This window comes from Manacus candei, unplaced genomic scaffold, assembly GCF_025592945.1.
Source record: "Manacus candei isolate 608988 ecotype Guabito, Panama unplaced genomic scaffold, ASM2559294v1 h1tg000075l, whole genome shotgun sequence".
Taxonomy (NCBI): Eukaryota; Metazoa; Chordata; class Aves; order Passeriformes; family Pipridae; genus Manacus; species Manacus candei.
In genome coordinates this window covers 455,553-479,686 of record NW_026138123.1, presented here as the reverse complement: position 1 = coordinate 479,686, position 24,134 = coordinate 455,553, and the positions used below count along the sequence as shown (strand labels likewise).

At 40.1% G+C, this 24,134-nt stretch overlaps 1 protein-coding gene across 11 annotated transcripts; it reads left to right on the top strand.

The window, feature by feature from the left end:
- The first annotated feature begins 137 nt into the window (after nucleotides 1-137).
- Nucleotides 138-21,555, top strand: LOC127480718 (arylsulfatase D-like). Of its 11 annotated transcripts, XM_051809133.1 has the most exons (12): nucleotides 981-1,548; nucleotides 3,078-3,251; nucleotides 3,689-3,882; nucleotides 4,210-4,350; nucleotides 5,139-5,260; nucleotides 6,146-6,268; nucleotides 8,446-8,869; nucleotides 10,392-10,528; nucleotides 12,368-12,502; nucleotides 14,733-14,895; nucleotides 15,909-16,030; nucleotides 20,580-21,555. In XM_051809133.1, exons 1-12 carry the CDS (start codon nucleotides 1,474-1,476, stop codon nucleotides 20,945-20,947), a joined length of 2,178 nt encoding a protein of 725 aa, XP_051665093.1. In that variant the 5' UTR covers nucleotides 981-1,473; the 3' UTR covers nucleotides 20,948-21,555. The 11 variants fall into 11 exon arrangements, with proteins under 11 accessions (XP_051665089.1, XP_051665085.1, XP_051665084.1 ...); XM_051809125.1 differs by lacking the exons at nucleotides 981-1,548; nucleotides 3,689-3,882 and adding an exon at nucleotides 165-299 and having other exon boundaries at nucleotides 3,182-3,251; nucleotides 20,580-21,492; XM_051809124.1 differs by lacking the exons at nucleotides 981-1,548; nucleotides 3,689-3,882 and adding an exon at nucleotides 222-299 and having other exon boundaries at nucleotides 20,580-21,492.
- The last annotated feature ends 2,579 nt before the right edge of the window (nucleotides 21,556-24,134 follow it).

The following is a 24,134-nucleotide window of genomic DNA, read 5'->3' as shown; positions in this document are numbered from 1 at the left end:
ATGCACAAAATAAACTGGATAGGAAATCTAGAAAAGGCAGTATGCCAGTATTTCAAGAATAAGGACTTTGTACTCCGCCCGGAATTCATGTCAAATCTGCACAGCAGTTCCAGTTTGCTGACTGTTGCTGGCAGGGATCCCAGGTGGTGTTCATGCTGGAGGCGGGGGGAAGGGAGAGCAAGAGGAAAAGGAGCAAGTCCCAGCCCACTTTTGCCCACTCACTTCTTACAGGATCAGGACTGCTCGGCACACCAAGGAGCAAGAGGGATTTCGGAACAAAAAGAATAACTGAGACAAGGGTTTGTTTGTTTTCCACATGTAAAAAGGTGTTGGCCTTTTTTATTAGTCCTGATGATCATTTATCGTGGCTTACTGGCTTACAGAGGGAATTACTATCTGACACATACTTGGATTTCTCTAAGAAATTTCTGATTTCTAGCAGCTGCTGTTAGTTTTATGAATCTGTTGCTTTTTCATTTAACAGCTAAGGAAAACTAGAGCCCAGTACCAGCTTCATCACATGTTAGCACTGTCAGTAAGAACTCTATTTTCAGAAGGAATCAGAACCTAACAGAGAAATGTGAATACACATATTTAAATTGTGGGGGTTGTTTAATGTGTGGTACTTCTTCTACTCCTTCAGTAAGAGCAATGCTCCTAAAATGGCTTGCAGTAAATCAGATGGTGCCACAGCCAATGGTATTAGATCAAAGTATCTTTTTAATACCACCAGTGCACCTCCCTGGTTCGAAGTTCACAGTTTTCCTGAGGGGCTGTACAAAGTCTCTGTCTAAATACTGACACACGTGCTGTGACCAGCTGGCTATGGTGCAAGAACCTGGGGGAGAATGTGTACAGCAGCAGAGCTATTGTAGCAGCTTTGAAACCTTATCAACTCCCTGGGAACTCAAGGGATTTCTTAAATGTTCAGATCTGTCTGGTTCTTTTGCTCCACTACAGCTCACAAGGGGTATGATGATCCTCCACTGCTTGCTATAGACTGAGAACATTTTCATTGCAATAGTTTTAGCTTAATCATGTACCACAAGCTCTTTAAATGCAATGCTATCTAACAGTTGCTGGAAAGGCACAATTGTTAAAGCATCTTAAAGATATCACCACTATAGATGATGACCAGAGCCATCGCTCGTTCTTTATTCTCACAGTTTAATGCCATCATGCACTTGCCTGATCATCACCCCAGCTCTGTCCTGTAGGACCACAGTTCATTGGGGTTTCAGGGGAACTGCAGTCAGGCTGTGATAATGAAACACCACTAAGCTGCCATCTCAAAAAGATTTGAGATCCTAGTAATTAGTCCTTTGCTTTTCAAAGCACAATATTGGGCTTCAGGTATCTGCATCTGCAGTACAGTCTTGCTTCAAACAGTCACTGCATTGGGTCAGAGAGGTCTTGCTGCTTCTCCATTAATCTCTGACTCAGCCACTGGGCAGGGAAGATGAACTGTCAGTAATGTCTTTCAAGATCTTGCCAACTGCAAAGGGAAACATCAACGCTACAGAAAATTCTGTAACTGACAGCAATCAAGTTTGTTGGGTTTTTCTTGACTTTTTTTTCTGTTTGTTTCTGTGTTTGTTTGTTTTATTGTTGGGGGGGAGGGTTGTTGTTTACTTGGGGTTTTTTCTTTTGGTGGGTTTGTGGTTTTCTTTGTGGTTTTCTTTGGGGTTTTGGGGGGGTTTTTTTTGGGCTTTTTGTATTTTTTTGGTGGTGGTATTGGTTTTGGTTTTGGTTTTTTATTTCCCATATTGTCTCAGCCATAGCCAAACAAGCATCTAGATGTTACTTGGACAAATCATCAATGGACTCCAGGTTCTGACTCTTTTAATACTGTTCTCCTGGTCAAAATAACAATATCTGCTATTTTTTAATCTTATGGTTCATCCTTTGAAATGTACAGGGAGGATTATACTCTGGTCTGGCCAGTTTAGTATTCCTTAGACATTCAAGAACACTGTTATATACTAAAAGGGCAGAAAAAACATTCTCAGAAAATACTATATTTTCCTGCTGATTTTTGGAGGAAAAAAAACCCACAAGTCTTTCATTAGTCCAGATGAAACTTTTCAGTTCTCTGTGTTTAGAAGTGACTGTTTACAAATGGGTTTTGAGTTGTTATAGAAAGTAAATATTATAATTACTTTCAATCTGTTCCTTAATACAGCTGACGACACCTTTGTTCTTGTTCTGTTTTGAAATGGAAAGAAGGGTTGAAAAGCAGGGATTTTGCATGGATAGGATATTTCAGATTTTTCTATCCCTTTTCACAATGAGGGAATGAATAGCATATCTAATTTAGCACAATGTACACCACGAAGGAGAGCATGTACCAGTCCTCGGTGGAGCCAGTTTACCATGTACTTCTGCATGACTGTTTGCACAATTCCAGTGCAATGTTTTCTGAAGATCCCTTAGGCCATTCACATGGAAAAGGAGCGCATTTCCCAAGCCATTCTTTTTCCAAAGAGAAAAAGAGTGTGCTCTCTCTTTCAGCAAGCATAGAAAATCACTTCCACTCGTAAAGTTTGCCTTGTGAGACAAAAATAAATATTTAGAAACTGAATGATTATTTCCAGATTTTTAAAGGTTGAGTTCATAGAGTTGGCAGGTAGAAAACCCAGCAAATTAAATTTATAAATGGCATTAAGCTTTGGAGTTCTTTAAGGAAATAAAGATATTTATGTTTACAGATAGTTTTTAGTAACATTCAGAGATAAACACCTCTTTGAATGTACTAGATGGCATCTAAACATGAAAACATTACAGTCCCTTCTCTAAGAATTACACTGCAAATATTAGTTTCCAGTATGGCTTTTTATTTGATGTATTTTTTGTATTTTCTAATCTCACAGTAAAGGTTAGATTATTTTCCTTAAAGTTGATCTGAGGTTAAGTAGAAAGTGAGATACTAGTTTTACTTACCACTACCTCATTTGTAAAACGGTGAAAACCTTCCTTTCAGTGAACACCAACATTTCTGTGTGTGTATTGTGTAATAGGCACCTTTGGCACTTTTTTAAAGTCATTAATATTTAGCCTTCTTTCCAAATTCTCACAAGTCCTCCTGGAGTTATCAGCAGTTGGAAACAGGCCAGACCTTGAGGAACTGCGTGCAAGATCACTGGAACTGCTGGGCTCTGATTTTTTTTTGCTTTTTCACCAGAAGTCATATGACCAATTATGGACCTGTTTCATACAAGGGAAAACTACAAAGTTTATCAGGGAAAACAATGGTAAGAAAAACATTCACTGAGAGTCTTCCTTGGTTTTAGGTGTTGTTCTTAAGAAAATGTAAACAAATCTCTACTTTCTCCCTGCCACTCCTGCCACAACTCATTGAGGATCTAAGAGTAGCTAATACAGGTTTGGATTTATTGGTATTTCAAGACCTTTTACCCTACTTTTATAAAACACAGAGGTTTAGGAGTATGTATAATATGTAGTATAGGACTTACTGTACTTACTATGTATTAGTACTAGTACTTACTACGCATTTAACACATTGTAGTATCTATTAATGAACTCAGAAGATATGTTCTAGCATGTGGGTATCTGTAAGCTTCTGACTGCAAACACCTTGAGCAACTAAAACATGTGTGGAGATATTCTTAGGGATATATCTTAGGAAGATAATCAAGGTTAAGCTTGTTGCTGCACCTTGATTTTGCAGATGGTCCCATGGCTTAAGGAGCACTTTTCAAACACTGTATGTAGGAATGGGTGCAGTAGATGCAATAGTCAAGCCATTGCCATAATGACCAGCATGACTTCACACCAGTTACCTTCATGCTCCTGTCCCACTCATTCCAGGAGCCTTAACAGGACCATCCCACACCCCTGTGCAAGGAGTGCCTCAGGGCACTTGCAAGTATCTAACCACTCAATCTACTGGGAACATCTGCTGAGATCAGTGTATATGTCGATAAAGAAATGCAGACACAAAATTTCTGTGCGAATAAATAACAATAATAAATAAATCAATAATATAAAAATCATAATAATTTAAAAAATTACTGATGATAGAAAGATCAAGGACTTTTTTAAATATTCAGGAGCTCCATCTACTGGCAGTATTTAGTTGCTGTTTGACTATACCGAGTCCCCATAAAACTTTAAGAATAATAGTTTGAAGTCCGTTGTAAAGCTTAAAGCTGTTTTTTTGTAATATTACCTCTTTACTTTTACTTTCAGGAGCTATTTAAACATTTGGCTAATTTTATGCTTGTTTCCAAGAACCTGTGTATCAAGTCCTTCAAAACCTAATTTTTTGCTGATACTGGCTGATGATCTTGGTATTGGAGATGTGGGTTGCTACGGCAATGATACAATAAGGTATGAAATAACTTATCCCTTCCTGGTGAAGTTAAGCAAAAAAAGAACTGATGACAGTATTAAAAAATTCAGTATTAACTGATTAGATACACTTCTTTTCAACCTACGTACAAAATAGTTGTTCTACAGTAATTTCTACTCTAGTCAAAATTATACAGGCATGCTTGAAAAACTTTCTTGGACTTAAAACTTTGCAGTTATGCCTGTGCAGTGTACTTGTCAGGCATGTGTATAATGTACAAATTTCCACAACTCCAGGGAGATGAAGAACTGAGATTAGAATTTAATATCAGTTAACAACTTTAGTAGGCATTTTAGGACAACTTAGACTAGGCATTTTAGGCATTTAGACAGCTATGTGATATATTTATCCCTAGTGCAGTTATCAATCTGCATGTAGATTGATTGAGAGAATGATTGTAGAGATATCCTATCTTTGCTCTAGCCTGTTATAGTCTTGGATATTGTGTTTTCCTGTATCTATTAACAGACTCTTTTTCCCTATGCTGCATGAGATTTTGATATGAGACAGACCTGAAATACCTTCTCTTCCTCCCCCTCTCCCTTTTTTTAGTTATTAATAAAACCATACGTATCCATGGAAAATTAATTTCTAAGGAGTCAAGGTGTCTCAAAAATATATATAACACAGAGCTTTTCTAGTTGAGTTGTAGGTAAACAGATTTTTGTAAATTTGATGGTGATGTTCTCCACAAAACTAAGAGGAGTGGGATACCATGAACTTCTGTGTAATATGCTTTTATCAGAGATGGGATTTTTCTCTTTAGGACTCCTAACATTGATGGCTTGGCAAAGGAAGGAGTGAGACTTAATCAGCACATTGCTGCAGCTGCTGTCTGTACTCCAAGCAGAGCTGCTTTCCTGACTGGCAGATACCCCATCAGATCAGGTTGGACCACTCTCTAATGGTTTGATGTAGTTAATCTAGTCAGTATTGATATTAAAAATCCCCTTAAACAAACAATTTTTAAAGACTAGTTAATCTTGGGATTTGGAGTTTCAGTGAGATGGGAAAAAATAGAGATGAGTAATGATTGATTTCTATGGGAAAATGCCCACATAAAGCACATTTAATGTGGCTAAATGGATGAAAATCTAAACAGCACAAAGCACCTACAGACAGAAAAATGAAGAAGAAAATTATGCAAATACTGCCTGTTTAGTGGTATTAAGATTATATTAAATGTAATATTTTTAATATCCTGGCAATTTTTTTCACAGTGAAATGCGTCAGACTGTGGAATAGTTCTCAATTATTATGTTTTAAAACCAATTTACTTCAGCCATGTAAATTTATGACAGAAAACTTCAGCCACCGCATATGGCAGTAGTAATCAGTGCAGCACCTCTGATGTGATTCTGATTTGCTTAAGAAGAAAGGTAATCATGAAGTGTGCACTTCAGAAGTGTGTCCCCCTGACTCTGTAAACCTTTTGTTCTATAAAAAACTTATTTTCTTTTTTTTTAACATTATATTTTGATAGAACTTCGATTGTAAGACGTTGCCTAATGTCCAAACATAGCCGTCTTCCTGCCACTTGTAGACACCCCAGCATAGCTGAGGCATCTGCACTGGAATAGCATATAATGACATGGTACTTGGAAGAGACATAATTCTGGAGGCTGATCAGAATATCCCATGTCATACTAAGTGGCTTATAAAAAGGCACTAGGCTTAGACAACTGAGTCCCATTCATTAGAAAGTACATTCTGAGCAGACTGAAAATCTGAAATCTGGCTTGTTTTATTTTAAAGACTGTTATTCCTCTGTAGGCATGGCCTCCAGCACTCAACAGCAGGTCCTCTTTTGGAACGGGTGTTCTGGGGGGCTTCCACCAAATGAAACTACTTTTGCCAGAATACTGCAGCAGCAAGGTTATTCTACAGCACTTGTGGGTATGAGACAGAGCAACTTGTCACCTTTTAATTGCTTATTATTCAAATTAGGCTGATTCTGTAAATACATTTCTTTTTTGCAAAATGTCTAGGATCAGTTAAACTAGATTTTCTTGTATGCACAACTTTCAAAATCAGCAAGGTTTTTAGAATGCTATCCACAAGTCCCAATGTCAGTAAAGCATATCTGATAGATCCAAAATGAGAATATATGGAATATATAAATTCACACTGCAAATGGAAGTAAATTCAAAGGAAAGAATCTTGTTTGCGCAGTCCAGATTGCTTTAGGATGAAACAAAAGAGATTTTACTGATCTATTAGAGCAGAAAAATATTGTCTGCTGGTTGGTACTGAGACACCAGTAGTCTTAATTGTATCAACTTCAGCACAGTAGTCTTAATTATAATGACTTCAGCAAGGTTTTTGACACTGTCTCTCACAACATCCTCATAGGCAAACTCAGCATGGACTGGATGAGTGGACAGTGAGATGGATTCAAAACTGGCTGAACAGTAGATCCTGGAGGGTTGTAATCAGTGTCACAGGGTGTTGTTAGAGGCCTGTCACTAGTGGTGTCCCCAAGGGTCAATACTGGGCCCAGTATTGTTTGACTTATTCATCAGTAATGAAGATAATTAGGGGACTGAAGCATTTGTCTTATGAGGAAAGGCTGAGGTAGCTGGCTCTGTTCAGCCTTGAGAAGAGACAACTGAGAGAGGACCTCATCAATATGTAGAAGTATCTGAAGGGACGGTGTCAAGAGGAAGGATACAGGCTCTACTCAGTGGTGCCAAGCAGTAAGACAAGAGGCAATGGGTAGAAACAGGTGCACAGGAAGTTCCACTTGAAAATAAGAAGAACTTCTTTACTGTTAGGGTGACTGGGCACTGGAAGAGATTTCCCAGAGAGGCTGCGGACCTACCCTCACTGGAGATATTTAAGAACTGTCTGGACGTAATCCTGCACAATGTGCCAGGACAACCCTCCTTGAGCAGGGAGGTCAGACCAGACGACCCACTGTGGACCCTTTCAACCTTACCCATTCTGTGATACCTGGTGGCAAGATTTTCTGTTATTTAAGCATCCTGCTTATTATCACAGTTAGGATGCTAAAAGTCCCTTTATTTCTGCAAAAGGAAACCCTTACAAAAAAAGCCCAAAGAATCCCATTTACTTCAGTGGGCCTTGGCTCAAAATACACGTCTGAAAAAAGAAAATCCTGTTAACTCTTTGCTAATTTTGACTGAAGAGCAATTAAAGGCTGTGTGTTTCAAGCATCTCTCCTTTTTAAACTCCTTTTGATGTAGTCAAAGGTGTGTTGTGCTTAGTTGTAATTACTGTGCTTTTCACACCTCTGCTAAGCTCTGCACACTGAGGTGTCATTTAGTTCCTAAACTGAAGCAAGTCTCAGTGATGTACTGACTTCACACCCTGCTCACTGTAGTCTGATGTAGCTTATACTGTAAACTACATTCATGTACACAAGTGCAGGAGTGGTCAGCAGTTCTCAGAAGTAATTTGTCTAGGTAATAGCTCCTAAGCCCATGGTTATAGACTGTCTGTCCTTCAATGTCAGGATAATTACACTGCTCTGTAATATGACTTAATTAAGGTTCATTATCACTGTATTATATATTCTGATATATCCAATTGTACTGGATAATTGGAATGGCCCATTTCTGCTACTCATTTTAGGATGAGTATGGCCACACAGAGCCACTACATACGTCTTCTTCCTGAAATTTGTTCCAAGATTATGAAGGTCAGATAGAAATTGTGTGTAAAATATTTCATATTTTTGCACTTAGCTGTTTCTTTTGACACAAGGATGTCTTCAGTTTCTCCCCACCATGTTACCTGTTAATACATGGTTACTCCATCATGTGAAAAATAAGAAGCACCAACTATTGCAACCTTATTTGTTCTTATTCAAGGATGTGTCTAAGCTGGGCCATTGCCCTACATGGAATTTAAACTGATAGGCGAGGAGAAGCAGCTGTTCTAGACAGATAAATTGCCAATACATTGTCGCTCCTTGAATCTATCCCCATTCCACACCAGCTCCTCCCTCAGCTGCACCTTGACTGAGGGTTACAGCCAACCCCTTAGAAATACAGGCTAGTACACCCAGGAGTCATGATGTTGGATTTAAGATCTTTATTTTATATTTTCAGGGAAGTGGCATATGGGTGTGAACTGCAAAACCCGCCGTGATCACTGCCACCATCCTTTAAATCATGGCTTTGACTATTTTTATGGCATGCCTTTTACCCTTTTGAATGAGTGTCAAGGCACAGATGACCCTGAACTGGCCAAGTCTTTGCAAGATACGTATTGGCTTTACACACAGATGATCACCCTTGCAGTATTTACTCTTGTGATTGGAAAACTTGCCAATTTTTTCCCAGTAAAATGGAAAATAATCATCTGTCTGGCCATCTGTGGTCTCCTTCACTTCCTCTCCTGGTTCTCCAGCTATGGTTTCACCAAGTACTGGAACTGTATCCTGATGAGAAACCATGATATCACTGAGCAACCTATGAACCTAAACAGAACTGCTTCTAATATGCTGAAAGAGGCAGTTACATTCATTAAAAGGTAATCAACAAAAATTGTATCACATTTTAAGGGGTTTTAACAATAATATCATTATTGTGTCATATAACACTAGGTTATTTAGCTGGCATGCTGAACTCTGTTCTAATGCTGGCCAGTAATTTGTTAATTTCTGGCATTTTCCTACCTGTCAGCATCCAGCTGCTGTCTTTTGTCTTATACATCTGTCCTGGTTCTGGTCAGGACAGGGTTAATTTTTGCAGCACCCAGGAGGGGGCTGCAAAAGGATACAGAGTTTATTCTATACCACCTCACATCATTGCGGTATGGGGAGACAGTGTCTCTCCTGGTCAAGTAAGCATGGCAGAGGAATAACGGGTAACTCCAGTTCTGAGCATTTCGCATGTGAATCACTCGTTTGTCTCTCTTCTACACTTTTGTTACTAATATTGTTGCTGTTACTGTTCATTTTGTTATCTCATTGCTGTTTCCGGTAAACTGTTCTTGTCTCAGCCTGTGACCTTTACCTTTTGTGCCTCCAATTCTCCTCTCCAGCCTGCTGCAGGGGGGAGAGAAAGGGGGGAAAGCAGGCAAGCAGCAGTGTGGTTTGGAGAATCTCAGTGGGAGCACTAAACTGGAAAGCACCATTCCTAAACCATGACAACATCTCTGGTCAGTTCCTTGGGAAAGGGAAGATGATTATTCTGGTGTTTATGTTTTGTTCAGCTGACACAAAGGGGTCCTGGTCAAGGACTGTGCCTTCTGTCAGTAGGAACAGAAAAATGGTCTGTAAATGGACTGTTAAAGGAAGTGTCATATGAAGTTAATATTTTACAAGCAGAAGAGTGATAGTGAGTTTCATTTAGTTTCGTGTTTGGGTTTTTTTTCTGACAAGTGTCCTTCATTTCTACCAGTAACCTCAATTGGAATTCAACAAACCACTGAGTCTTTAAATTATTCATGTGTTAAGTCTGGGAACATCCTTGAAAAAGACTATACTCTTTCTGTCAGGGTTTTGGGGTTGTGTGTTTGTTTTCTCAAGGAAATTGGAGGTAAAATATATTCCTTCTGTAAAACTTTGAGTATAGGTAATCTTAGGTTCCTAGGATATCCTACCTGGCACGATGTTTAAGGGATCATGGTTTCACTGTGGGTACAGTGTCATATCTGCCTCTTCTATGAGGATGCTTCAAATGTTCAGTGACATACATCCAAGTTTAAGTTTAGGCAAGCAAGTCCTATTCTCTTTGCCTCTGAGATTGTGTCAGTCTTTCGGCTACAACTTTTCCTAGCTGCTTATTTAATGTTCTAGCATATCTAATTTGGAACACGAAAAAGAAAGGGCTCATTACTGTTTTGATCTTGATACAGAACAAACATCTTTGAGAGTGTGTTAAACCCCTCTGTCTCCCAAAACCTCAAAAGCGAAAAGATGTCAAAATAAAAAAAAATTGTTTAGATCACAATAATAATATTTATTGAGATAGTAAGTACAATACCACTGTTATATTTTGCTTTGAGTGACAGTTTGAAGAGAAATGACCCCTGTTTTCTTTTATTTCAGAAACAAGCATAGACCATTTCTTCTATTCGTTTCCCTTTTACATGTTCACACCCCTCTCACTACTACAGAGAAGTTTCAAGGAAGAAGCAGGCATGGCCTGTATGGAGATAATGTAGAGGAGATGGATTGGATGGTGGGTAAGTGTTGGTCTTGAAGAAAATTCTTCATTTATTTGAATGTGGAAAAGAACTTAAAGGAGTGATCACCAGACTCCCTTTTTGCACATGTAAAAATCATGCCTCGGATACACAGTTGGTTTCAAAGATTGCCATACCATAACCACACTTCTTTTTTTTTCTTTCTTAAGATGAAAGCTTAAACTTTCTTTGTAAGGATTTGTTCTTTATCTTTTTTAATTGACACACTCCTGTGCTGAAGTGTTAAATGCAGACATATAATCAAATATGTCCTTGATTGTGCTGTTAATCAAAATTATGACATTTCTGCATCTCTGTCTGGTCTTAGAAGATGTAAGTGGTGCTGATGCTAAATATTACATTATGCTTTTTCCTCGTGCAGTTCACCTTTTGCTGCTGCTTCTATAGCTATGGAAGCTGTTCTTGGCAAATATACTTGATGCAGAAGGTGATGAGGACAACCAATCTAAGATAAATCACATTCTGTATAAACATTTGATGTTATCAGTACAAAACCATTCCTTATTAAATTAGGTTTGAATTACAGTCCACAAGGTTTTTATCACTGCTATCAGGAGATGATTTTGGTTGATAGTATGTAGCCTGGTCTCAGAGTCCCTGCTCAGTTCCTGGTGAGACACGGCAGTTTACTATGGCTACTAATCAAGGCGGCACTATTATTTAAGCTTTTCAAGATGTTTGAGGCTACCTACTCAGCATATTCCTTGACTCAGAGAATTTACAGAATAAAGTTGACTGAGTATTCTGAGTAGTTTGAATAAAAGGGTCAATCATTTAAATTATTTTTCAGTTGGTAATTTTTATTTTCCTGGTTTTACAGACACTACAAACAAATTTTATAAACATTCATCTGCTTTTTGTTGGGCTATTATTATTTCACAGAATTATAGAATATTCTGAGTTGGAAGGGACCCATCAGGATCACCAACTTCAACTCCTGGCCCTGCATAGGACACCCCAAGAATCACACTGCGTGCCTGAGAGCATTGTCCAAATAGTTTTTGAACTCAGACATGCTTGGTGCTGTGACCACTCCCTTGGGGAGTTCCAGTGCCCAACCACCCTCTGGTTGAAAAATGTTTTCCTGATGTCTAACCTAAACCTCCCCTGACTCTGCTTCATGCCGTTTCCTCGAGTTCTGTCACTGGTCACAAGAGTGAACAGATTGGTACTTGCCCCTCTGCCTTCCCCTTGTAATAAGGTTGAAGACTGCAATGAGGTCTCCCCTCAGTCTCCTCCAGGTTGAACAGACCAAGTGACCTCAGCTGCTCTTCACACGGCTTCATTATCTTCACTGCCCTTCTTTGGACACTCTCTGATAGTTTAATATCTTTCTTATAATGTGGTGCCCAAAACTGCACACAATATTCAAGGTGAGGCCGTCCCAGTGCAGAGCAGAGCAGGACAATCCCCTCCCTCGATCAGCTGGTGATGCTTTGCCTGATGCCCCCTCGGACATGGTTGGCCCTCCTGGCTGCCAGGGCACTGCTGACTCACATTCACCTTGCGACTGACCAGGACCCCCAGGTCTCTTTCTGCAGCACTTTGCTCCAGCTTCTCATTCCCTAGTCTATACACACAACCAGGGTTGCCCCATCCCAGATGCAGAATCTGGCACCTTCCACTATTAAACTTCACACTATTGGTGATTGCCCATCTCTCTTATTTATTGAGGTCTCTTTGCATTGAATGTGGTAGATAATAACAGAACTCATTCAGGTAAATGGAAAGACTCAGTCTTCACTGAATTTTGAGTCAAGACCTAGAAAATCTGAGTGCATCTCCTGACGTAATTATGATGCTATGCTTTGTTTATAGGAAGGCTTCTGAATGTTATTGACAAAGAAAGCTTGAAGAATACCACATTAATTTATTTTGCATCTGATCATGGAGGATCCTTAGAGGCTCACAGAAGAAATTCTCAGTTGGGTGGATGGAATGGGATCTATAAAGGTAAAATTTTGGTAGTGTGTACATGCATAAGACTTCCTCTTAAAAAGAAAATGATAGATTAAAATACATTCAGACAGATTAAATTTAATAAACTATATGCTGGTATTACAATCTTGGATTATAGATCTGAAATGAAGATCTATGATACCTCTTGCATGTGCCCCCTCCAGAATGTTAAGCCTTGAAAAGCTACTGAGACAGCTTGCACAGATTGGCACTTACTGTATAATGAAGTCTGAAAACCCCTCACTTATTTCCCTATGGAAGAAGAGTTGTGTGCACCTTGACCTTGCTCAGCATGACAATGCACACTGTCTAGTAGCAAGTTACTTGATGGGCCACACAAGCAATGTTTGATGCAGCTGGGATCCATCTAGGAACAGTCCTAAATGCAAAATGAGCCTTTATTTCTTGATATGAAGTTTCCATACCAGTAACAGTTGCAAAAAGGCCAACAGACACATTTGAATAGTTCATAATCTAATCTAATGAATTCACTTCTACCAGCTGAACACAAGTATATTAGTAACAGGAGAGGCCAGACAGGAAAGGTAAATGTCATTAGAGATTTCAGTATGAGAAGACAGTGAGGAAATCACGCCTGCTTAGAGAGAAGGCAAAAGAAGATACAATATCAGTTTAGATATCAATAACAGAAAAGCATTCCCATTTATATCCACACATGGCAGAACAGGGGACATCCCACTGAAACTAACTAGCAAGATTAAAAAATAGTTTAATTAATAAATATCTGTAAAACTCACTGCTGCTATTTGAAACAGCATATTGAAAACAAGAAGACAAATAAGCCACACATCCAAATAATGAGAAGAGCTTCTGCTGATTAACAAAGCATGAGATACCACTATTTTACATAGCACAAAGATTATCGCAGAAGCACTTGGACTTGCCGTGTTTGTTTTCCATCATGACACCTTGTCAGCCTTTAAATCCAAGCTCTGGGAACCTTGCCTCTCAGTTGTAACTATTAGCACACCTCCTTTGTAGCAAGATACAGTATTACTTAGCAAAGCCTGGGGCTAACGTAAGCTACCACTCAGCTGCTGATTTATTAGCTGAGCTAATCAGCTGCCTTCAAGCTTTGTTCACCAGTTTTCCTACAACACTTTCCAGCCACAGTTTGTCATTTCTGCCTTTGATAGGAGGAATAACAGAGAAAAGGTCATATAGGTACCTGAGCTCAATCCTTTTCCAATTTTTGTTTTCTAATTGGATCCTTCACTTGGAGTTCTGACTTTGAACCACACTGTTTCATTAATATTCCCATCCTTGAAGTCTGTAACTTATATCTGTAATTAGTTAATGGTTCTCACTTTGAAATACTATTCAATGAATTTTTTGACTTGTAAGAGAGACTGCATGGAGGAAAGAATTCAGAAGACCAGAGGAATGCAAGAGAAACCAAGTTAAGAAAAAGTCTTTGTATTACCTCAAGACAATTTCAACAGAAATGCAGGTGGAAAGTCTTTGTCACTGCAGCATATTCAGAGTACTCCCCTATTTAATGCATGGGTTCTACACTCTTCCATTTGGGACCACCTCAGAGCCTCCCTGAGACTGTATTCTCCTGCAGGGCAATCAAATATTATCCTAATTCCCCTTGCTGCCCTCCAGAACTGCAATTAATTTTGTAATGTTCCTGCTGTCTTTGATTGTGTGCTGACAATCAAGCTTGCCCTGTCTAATTTCCCTTCCTCAGGCACCAAGTGGGGCTGCAACCCCTATTCCATCGACAAGTCAGATTTTGCTCTTAATTATTTAATTAATTCATTAATTCATTAATTCATTCATTTTATTAACTGATTTTTATTAACAGATTTTTTTCTTGGGCATGTTTTTAAGGAATGTGGAGAGTATTCTCAGATACTTAAATTGAAATGACTTTCAACTTAAGCTCTGGGTCAGAATGACTTCTCAGGCATCAGAGGGTGGAATTGTTCCTCTTCTGCCAAAAATGCTGCTTAGAAGTGGGTTATTATATGTGCCACCCAAGAAAGTAGTGTAAAATAAAGATGTTAATAAGACTTATTTTTGAAGAACAGAATTTCCAATGTACTCACTACTGTTCTAGAGGATTTAGTGTGTTCTCATTAAAGTTACGTGAATATTCTAAAAATTTTAAAACCTTTTATTATACATGCACAATGAACATCTAGTATCTCTTATTCTTTTATCTTTTTTTTTACACTTTCCTTGTCTTCTTTAACAGGTGGAAAAGGAATGGGAGGATGGGAAGGAGGAATCCGTGTTCCAGGAATATTTAAGTGGTCAGGAGTGTTGCCTGCAGGGACAGTTATTGATGAACCTACCAGCCTTATGGACATTTTTCCTACAGTAGTTCATTTAGCTGGAGGGGCAGTGCCTCAGGACAGGTACAGAGGTGGCTTCATGAACCATATTTGCTTCTCTTTCTTGATTTAGATAGAAACTGCCTAAGTCATGCATCCTGACAGCCACAGGTTAAATTCTGATTGTTTCTAAACCAGGCAATTCTCTAAATTACTTTCTGCATAGCCTTCCCTGTCTTGTCTGCTTGTATGGAAAAGGCAAAGGAAAAACCAGTATCTTTTATCAAAGGCCATTTAGCTATCTCAGTCCTCTAATCACCAAAAGGCAATTTGGTTGATTTGGGACACTAGGATGACTGTAAAAAAAAAAAAAAACAAAACAAAAAACCAAAACAAAACCCACATCCAAAGCCACCCTTTTTAATTTTACTTTTTTTAAATCAAAAATCCACAGATTTTCATGAAGGTGGTTGGTCCTGTTAGAGTACAAGGACAGGAAGCCTAGGAAGCCTGATTATTCACAAGTAAGGAAGGTGGAACAAATGGCACATGACCGGCATTTTTCTGCCGGTACCAAAGTAGCTTCCTCAATAGTAAACAGCTTCTAGCATCTATGTTAGCCTCCTCTAAAGAACAGAAGAGAGCGTAGGTGGCTAAGTCATTTCAGCAAAAAGCAAAAAAAGTACTGGTGGTGTGTAAATTAACCAACTCTTAGTCAACTCAGTAGGTGGCTTTTTTTTTTATTTTCTACAAAGCCTGAAGCTCACAGAGCTGTCAATTACTTCAGTGACTTCCATTTCAGGTAGCAAAATTAACCTGTGCTTATCACCTACTTCCAGGAAAATTACAGCAGTGGTGACTTATCTCCCCAGGCAGGACGTGTAAACTAGCTGTATTTGCAAAAACTGCTAGTAAGTGCTAATTCCTGATCTCCACCCATTCACACAATTAAAAATCTCAGGGCTCATTAGCTAAAAAGTACCTTAGTTGAGAGATGACGCTTGAAATTCTAATGCTGCATACATAGAGTGGTGCTCGTGCTCCAGCTGCAGACTGAAATCCTTAAGCAGTCTGGTGACTCCGGTTCTCTCCCTCAGGGTAATCGATGGGCGCACTTTGCTGCCTCTGCTGCGTGGGACAGTTCGACACTCCGGGCACGAGTTCATGTTTCACTACTGCGGTGTGTTTCTGCACGCAGTGCGGTGGCACCAGAAGGACAGTGAGTATCAACATCCCCCTCCAGCAAATCACAGACCACGTAATGATCTCTAGCTCCCAAGAGAGTGTCGTAAAAATATGCATACATATATCTGGAGTAAGTTTATTGTCTCAAATTCTCAGTTCTTCTGCAAAGTGCAGAATGGCCTCATTGTTAGCTGTCCTGCCTTGCCTGAGATGAAGGGGTTTGCTTCCTGGGAAGCATAGCTTCAAGAATCCCCATTTCGTTGCAGTGTTTGTATCACTTTGGACGCATAAGCATGCAGGATCAACTTTAGTGTAGGATTGTAGCAAAAGGAACCGTGCATTCAAGGTCTTTATCCTAAGCAGTATTTGGTTTCTTTTTATTAGTCCTATCTTATTTGTTTCATGTTTTTCAGCTGTGGCATTAGACAAGCTGACTGCAGCTGTAATGCTTTACTGAACTTTCAACAAGAACCCAACGCTGGAACCAGACGATCTTTAATGTCCCTTCCAACCCAAACGTTTCTGTGGTTCTATGACTAGCTGAGCCAAGCCCATAACCTAGCACTTTAGGCCATCAGTTTTGGTCAGGGGTTATCCCCCCGCCCGGCCCCGCGGGCTCCGGGCAGCAGCGGGGGGGGCCGGGCCGGGCCGGGCCGGGCCGGGTTGACAAAGCGCCGCCAGGGGGCAGCGCGGCACCGGCGGCCGCCACAGCCGGGCCTGCCGGGCGGCGGAGAGCCTGTGGCGAGGAGGGTTTGAACAGCAAAACGAAACAAAATAAATTAAAACCTAACCTCCCGGCCCTTCAGCGCAGCCAGCTGCTTCGTGTTTCGTTTTCGCATCTCGAGGTGCCCCGTATTAAAGGCCACCTACAGCTGTGGGCGAGCAGAGGGAGTGCCGTCAGCCCCCCAGTGCAGTGGCTTCGTTCCCAAAGCGCTGTAGCTGCTCATGACCTGGAGCACGCACCCTGTGATCCTGGCCGGAGGTGTGAGCAGACGGGGGCATTTTTTTGCCCATTTTTCTGGCCATGCCTGGCAGAAACCTCAGGGCTGCCGATTTGAACCTCCCTCCCCATGCACCCAGGACACAGCAGATACAGTGAGTTAAGAGACTGACTATGAGAGCACAGCTCTTAGAGCCGCCAGTGGAGATGCGAGAGATCAGTTCACCTGACAGACTGGTGGCAAGTTGGCCCCACGCCAAAACTACCAGTAGGTCCAGGCTTCATCACATCAGTCTCTTCTCCCAAGTAATGTTAGCGGACAAAGGGAAATGGCCTCAGGTTGCTCCAGGGGAGGTTTATACTGGATATTAGAAAAAATTTCTTCATGAAAAGGTTTGTTAAGCATTGGAGCAGGCCACCCAGGGAAGTGTTTTTGTCACCATCCCTGGAGGTATTTAAAAGACGTGTAGGTGTGGCACTTGTGGACATGGGTTAGTGTTGGACTTGGCAGTGCTGGACATGATCATCTTAAGGGTCTCTTCTAATCTAAACAATCCTATGATTCTACAATCTAACCCCAAGCACAGTCACCTGTTCACATTACCTAGAGCAGAACAGCAGTCAGAAACTCAAATCTCCTATGTCTCTAAATCAGTCACCATTCTTAGAGATCTCTGTTTCCTTTTAACACACTTTTTTTTTTTCTGGAAACAAAGTTTCTGGGCAGAGAAAGCTGTGTCTGACCGCCGGACTCCTGGAGAAAACTCCTGCTAGATGAGTCATGCCCCATTTCCCTACTGAAAGGCTAAATACATACTCCACTCAAGCTATGCATTTGAAGAGCTGCTTTTCAAGTTGAAGGACTGCTATTCTCCTCACCCAGCTTTCATCACTAGTTCTTCTAAGCTATATAAGTTCTACATAAGTAGCTACGCATACTTAAGCAGATGCAAGATGTATTTTGTGGCAGTTCATGTTCCTATGAAGCCACATGCACAGCTAGATTTCCTATGCATGCCTTTCTACAGTTTTTCCCATTGAACCTCAACTGCTTATGGCAAGGGTCCTAAAAACAATGCAATGTTCTGCATATGAAAGACTAGCTAATCAAATATGTGGCTCAGCTTTCAACCAAGGTATAAATTTTGATTCTTTGTTCCAACTGCCATTTCTTCTGACTGGGCTGACGGACTATTTAGAGAGTTTCAGCTCATCTGTAAGTAAATCACACTAATATTATGTATTTAGTGTCCATTTACATCTGTCTGTTGGTCAGCCTAGATATGAAGCCATTGTATTTTGATGTCACCCAGGCAGGATCCATCCTTTAAGCCCTTCACTGAAGCCAGAAGAATCCTTTGTTTATAAGTAAAAGAGTCCTTTCCTTTACCCCAGCACAATAAGTCTTATTAGTGACAGTACATTTCTTTCTGCTCATTAAACTGATTGATTGTTACCAGATGGGGTTGAGAGATGTTTGTACTGAAGCAGCAGGTTTCCTTTCCCTTGGACATATTAAATTAACATGTTGCCCTAAAATTCACATGCACCTTCTGATTCTATCAGAGCTACGTCAATAGAAAATTGCATACCCCGTTTGCCTCTTGGAGATGAGTGCAACTCCCACTGCTTTTATCAGCATTGATTTCTACCACCTTTTTTTTTTCTTTTATCCTTCTGTAACCCAATTGTCTGCTCAGCTCACCAACACAGGTTAATTACAATCGGCCTCTCTGTATCCTTCAAAGTGAACTAACAAGGACCTGGCTGTCTCTCACTCTGCATTTCCAGTAATTATTTGCAGCCATGAAAAGTGAATGTTAAAATTTAGCAGCATCAGACACTCTACACTCAGTACTCCAAATTTTCATACAGTATATAAGGAATTCAGCCCAATTATTTATGGAAAAGAATGACTAGTTAGTTTTTTTCTGAACATTGATCACATAAATTCCTATGTAGAGCTAGATAAGCCTCTCCATATCGTATTTACCTAATAAATGGTTATTTTGCCAATATCTCAACAGCACTCCAACTAAGCCAGATACTCAGAAAAAATACCTGTCCCAAAAAGTGCTTATTTAACTCCTTGTAGCAAGTATCTGTGCTACCTGACTGACAAACATAAGACCCAAATCCCATGCTCTGGGAACCCTGATATCCAAGAGGGCTCTGGGAACCCTGATATCCAAGAGGATGCTTGCATATTTGTCACGAGACAAACGTTCTTTTAGTTACAAGACAGGGATAAGCTGAAGGACATGGAGCTCATCCAGCCAGCAGCAAAGCACACACTCAAATAGACCTAAGGAGTATCTCTCTGTCCTTAGTAAGCCATCAGAAAGCGAGCCCAATCAACCTTCATCATCCTTTCTCTCACAATTTCAGAAATGGAGATATCTAACATTTAGAAATGTTACGGAATTATTATGCCAAAACATTTCAGAACCATTGAGATGTCATCCCTCCACAGAAGTGCAGAAGCATAGCTTAAGCAGGATGTGGAAACCACAGGGTGAAAATAAATAGATATACAGCCAACTAGCCACTAGATCTTTTAAGCTAAAATATTACCTGACCCTTAATATCTGTTATTTGTTTCCCCTCACCTTTTCAGAAGTTTTAAAATTTTATTTATTAACAAAATAGTGTTCCAGTAGTAGTGACAAGATAGAGACCAAAGAATAAAGCTGCAGGCTTTAAAGAACATCTTTAAGAGAAGAAAGGAAGGAAATTTCAGCTAATTCCATTGAAGTAAAAAGAAAATTCCATGTAGGGACAATGCAGTTATCAGCTATTTGTGGTCACTGGATCAGAGAAGTGGCTCCAAGTGTTAAATGTTCCCTTTCTTCTTGTCTCCTTTTTTAAGACATAGTACCTAATTGCTGTCTTCTTGCCGGGCACAGAATTGCCTCTGAATTCAGTGTACTGTATTCTAAATGTGGGGTGAGGAATAGGGGAAAAAGGAGGAGGAAGTAAAGTGTGCTGATGAGCTGCATTCAGATTTAGTCCTAGCCATTTGCCATTTTTTCATTGCAAGTCACAGACCTGTGCTTATCCTGTGGCCAGTACAAGAGCCTGATGATGTGCAAACCCTAAAGCTGTGAACGACCTGCCTTCATCATGTTAACTTAAAAACTAGACTCCAGATTTTACTGTTTTCTTGGCCTGCAATTACCACCCTGTTTAAAAGTGTGCTGGAACATGAGCATGGAAATAAACTGTGATGAATTTCTGCCCAGGTGTACTTCTTCACTCAGATATACAGAGGCAGCAGAAGAACCACCTACTTGCAGCCAGAAATTGGAGACTGCATTCTCCATTTTCCCTCCCCAAGAGGCTTGTAGATTTTTAAAGGGACACAAGAAAGTGTCAGACTCCCTCTATTTAAAATATTAGGGTAACCATTCATGTACTGTATAGGGCCCAGCATGTACCCAGAGCCAAGGTGTTCCCATAAGCCACAAAGAACATCTTAATCCTGACAGCTTCTACAAGACCCCTGCCCCATGTGTGACATAAGCTTGCCCTAGGAATGACGCAGCAGATCACTTAAACGTGAACCAAACTTTCACGACACATCCCCCACCCCTCCCAATTCCTAATGCCATTAAGATGTTCAAATGTGCTTCTTCTGTGACAGGTGGCACCGTGTGGAAAGCTCATTATGCTACTCCAGTATTCCAACCAGAAGCCTCTGGAGCCTGTTTCAGAAGAGGAATTTGCCCATGTTTTGGTGATGGTGTAACCCATCACGACCCTCCACTGCTGTTCAATCTCTCACAGGATCCATCTGAGGCAAATCCTCTGTCAGCTGACACTGAGCCCTTGTTTGACACTGTGATGAGAATAAGAAAAGCTGTGGAAGAGCATCGCAAGACGCTGACTCCAGTCCCACAACAGCTGTCCCCTTACAATAATATATGGAAGCCATGGCTGCAGCCATGCTGTGGGACATTCCCATTCTGTTGGTGTCATGAAGAAAATAACAAAGCAGATAGCATAGTTTAATACCAAAATCAAAGTTAGCTTCTTTAAAGAAGTTGATAGTTTTCACATTTACATGACATTTACATTCATAGAGAAATTAGAGATATGAGTTAAATTATACTGGAATAACTTAAAGAGATATTATTGTTTTTTTTTCTTCAACCTTTTTCCATACCCACAGAAATTTAGTAAACCTGTAGTTTAAAAATTAGGAGTCACCTGTATAATCTACCCCTCAAGTGCATAATTCTGGATTAAATATCAAAAAAAAAAATTATTTTCTTAGTGATTTTCAATTCAAGCAAATGATGACTGATAAGAAAGTAAATTTTTCATTGCAGATGTTTGTACAGGAAATATGCTTATTAAGACAACAGTACTCAGCCCAAAAGGGTATCCCTATTCAGGGCTTATCTTTTAATGAAAAAAAACCTGTTGCACAAAAATGAAATTATGATGACAATGAAAAAAAGAAATAAATAATGAAAAAAAAACACATTTTATTTGGAAACATGCCAAAATTTGTTTGCCTCTCCAAAATAAACACCTAATAATTTACAGCAATTTTTTGCCTCATCTGTACATTCATTTTTCTATCATGTAAGAATTCCCATGGAAAACCAAACTGACAAGTGTGTTATAAGAATTAGATAGCTGAAGTTAACATCTCAAGATCAGCAGCAAAGTACCTAGCTATGCTGAAATGTTAAACCACAATTCTTACCAAAATGCATTTTCCATGTAGTTAAGTCATCTCACTTGCAAGAGCATTGAAAAGCATCACCCTTGAGAAGATAGGTCCCAAATTTCACAATCTGAGACCAATTTATAAGCTGCATGTCCCACTTGAGTGACAGTGACTCTGATTTCATATGAGGGCCATGCAAAATGTGCTTTGTTTCGTGAGAAAGCACTTTGTTTTCAGTAGGAGGTGTTAAAAAAAAAAAAAATTCACCTTACACACTAATCACTTCTGTGTGCAGGTCATCTTCTCCAAGCCAAGCAAGTGTCAGCACTCTGTACAGTCATTAGGGAAACAGAGGGGATTAAAATATGTAATCCTCTCTTGCTGCCCTCAGGTTAAATAAATTCATCTCTCAATATGTAATCCTAACCATGCTCTTGCCAGGTTTTGTGTCAAATCCTATTTTTAAATGGAGGCTTCTGTATTTTTGCCTTCAGAAAAAGTACATTGCAGGCAAGAAACTGAGATTCAAACTTTAAGCCTTTCTGAACACTGTATGTTCACTCGTACCACACAGCTAAAGGTCACTCAGATTTTAAAAGTAACAAAGGATGGTAAGAGCTGCAGAGCAGGTACTTCAGGTGACCTATTTCCTTAAAGCTAGCAGACTTGCAGAGCCACACCAGTGCAGCTCTATTCAGTACCAAGGTTGCCTGTGTGTCATTTTTTGCCTTTCAGAAACAACAAGAGATAGGAAGGCCTGCAGCAGGTCCCTCTCTCAGCTCTTGAGCTGCCACAGCAGATCCCAGTGCTTTCGCCAGCCTCAGGAGAGAAGCAAATGTATGCCTGGACTGTGCACCTTTTGCAGTGTTTTCAGAGAACCTCCTGACTTACACCTCCAATGTGGCAGTGTGGTAAGTCACTGCTGTTTAGCTCTAAACATGGTTGTGTATGACCATGACATAACATCAAGTGCAAGTCTCCCAAAAGCTGACTGGGCATTTCTTCAGGTTATTTCCCATTTTGTCTTTCCTCTAAAAGGTCACCAAGAAAGTTATGTGGAAAACACTCCACATAAATCAAAGGGCACTTATGACAATGAACTGATTGGATGCATCAATGTTACACTTGACAGGGGTATCTAAAAATACATTTGTTCTCACTGCTTGATAGCATTTAAATCCACATCAACATTGCTAAGAACTCGTCAGAAGATTTGACATTTTTCTGTGGCTGACTTGGACCAAAACCAGAGCAGCTGCATTCACTGGATTCATGCAGGGAGAAAAAAGCATAGAAGACCATGCATTTTAAAGCCAGTTTGGCCGATTCAGAGATGGAGGACAAATCTTACTGCTCAGTGGGGAACAAAACCAAATGCTGTTCTGTAGAGTCAAGCCAATCAGTTTAGTAGCATCTACACTGTCAGTTAAACACAAGGATAAGCTTTTTCTCAGTTCACGTCACTGCCTTCCCCACTCCATTAGGTTAGATATCAGGAAAAAGTTTTTACCCAGAGGGTGGTTGAACACCAGAATAGGGTCCCCAGGGAAGTGGTCACAGCAACAAGCCTGAGAGTTTAAAAACTGCTGGACAATGCTATCAAGCACATGGTGCGATTTCTGGGGAGTCCTGCATAGGGCCAGGAGTTGGACTTGATGATCCCGATGGGTCCCGTCCATCTCAGCATATTCTGTGATTCTGTGATTCATACACAAGAACACGCTCAGTCCCACACTAGGTTATGATGAGAGCTTTTACCAGGGGATGGGAAGGTGTTCAAGCACTCGCTCAGCTTGTAAGCATAGGTCGAAACTCTAGAAAGCCAGACTAGGAAGGCCAATACATCAGCAACACCCTGAACTCCATTTCCAAGCACAGCGTGAAAAAAAAATCACCCCATATAAATGTAAACATTAAACATTTGTGTAACACCTCATTCTTCTGAAAGTTAAATTTGCTAAACTGCCATATAGAGTCAGATGTTAAGGAGTCACGTAGATATCCATGGTGCCTTCCTGACATCCAAACATAGATAATTTTATCTTGGCTGGCATCTGTGGAAAGCCAGAGGGGCTTTCAGACAGGAGGAGGAAGAATTAGGGCTGGCAGCATAGCATAACTGGCTTTTGTTAACTCACTGCTAAGAAACCTCAACCAGGCAAAGAGAAATGTGCTTTTCCCATACACAGAGGGAGAGGCAGACAGTGCACACAGAGGTGATCTGCAGGCGACAAGGAGAACAACGTAATGGAAAATTGGTGAACAGGATGCACATCACTTCAAAAAACATGAGGGACAGGAGAGAAGATTTTTTCAGTCCTAAGCTCCTTTTATTGTCTAAATCTAAATGTATCTTAAAAGATAAAAATTTTGAGGAGTGGTAGGCAGAGAATGGAGGTTAATTATTTTACCCATTTCATGCAGATCCTAGCCAGGAGTGGTTGCAGATCTCTTTGTCTGTATATACTCTAACCAGATCACATAAGATCTGCACACGCTATTATTCTGATCTCTTGGCAA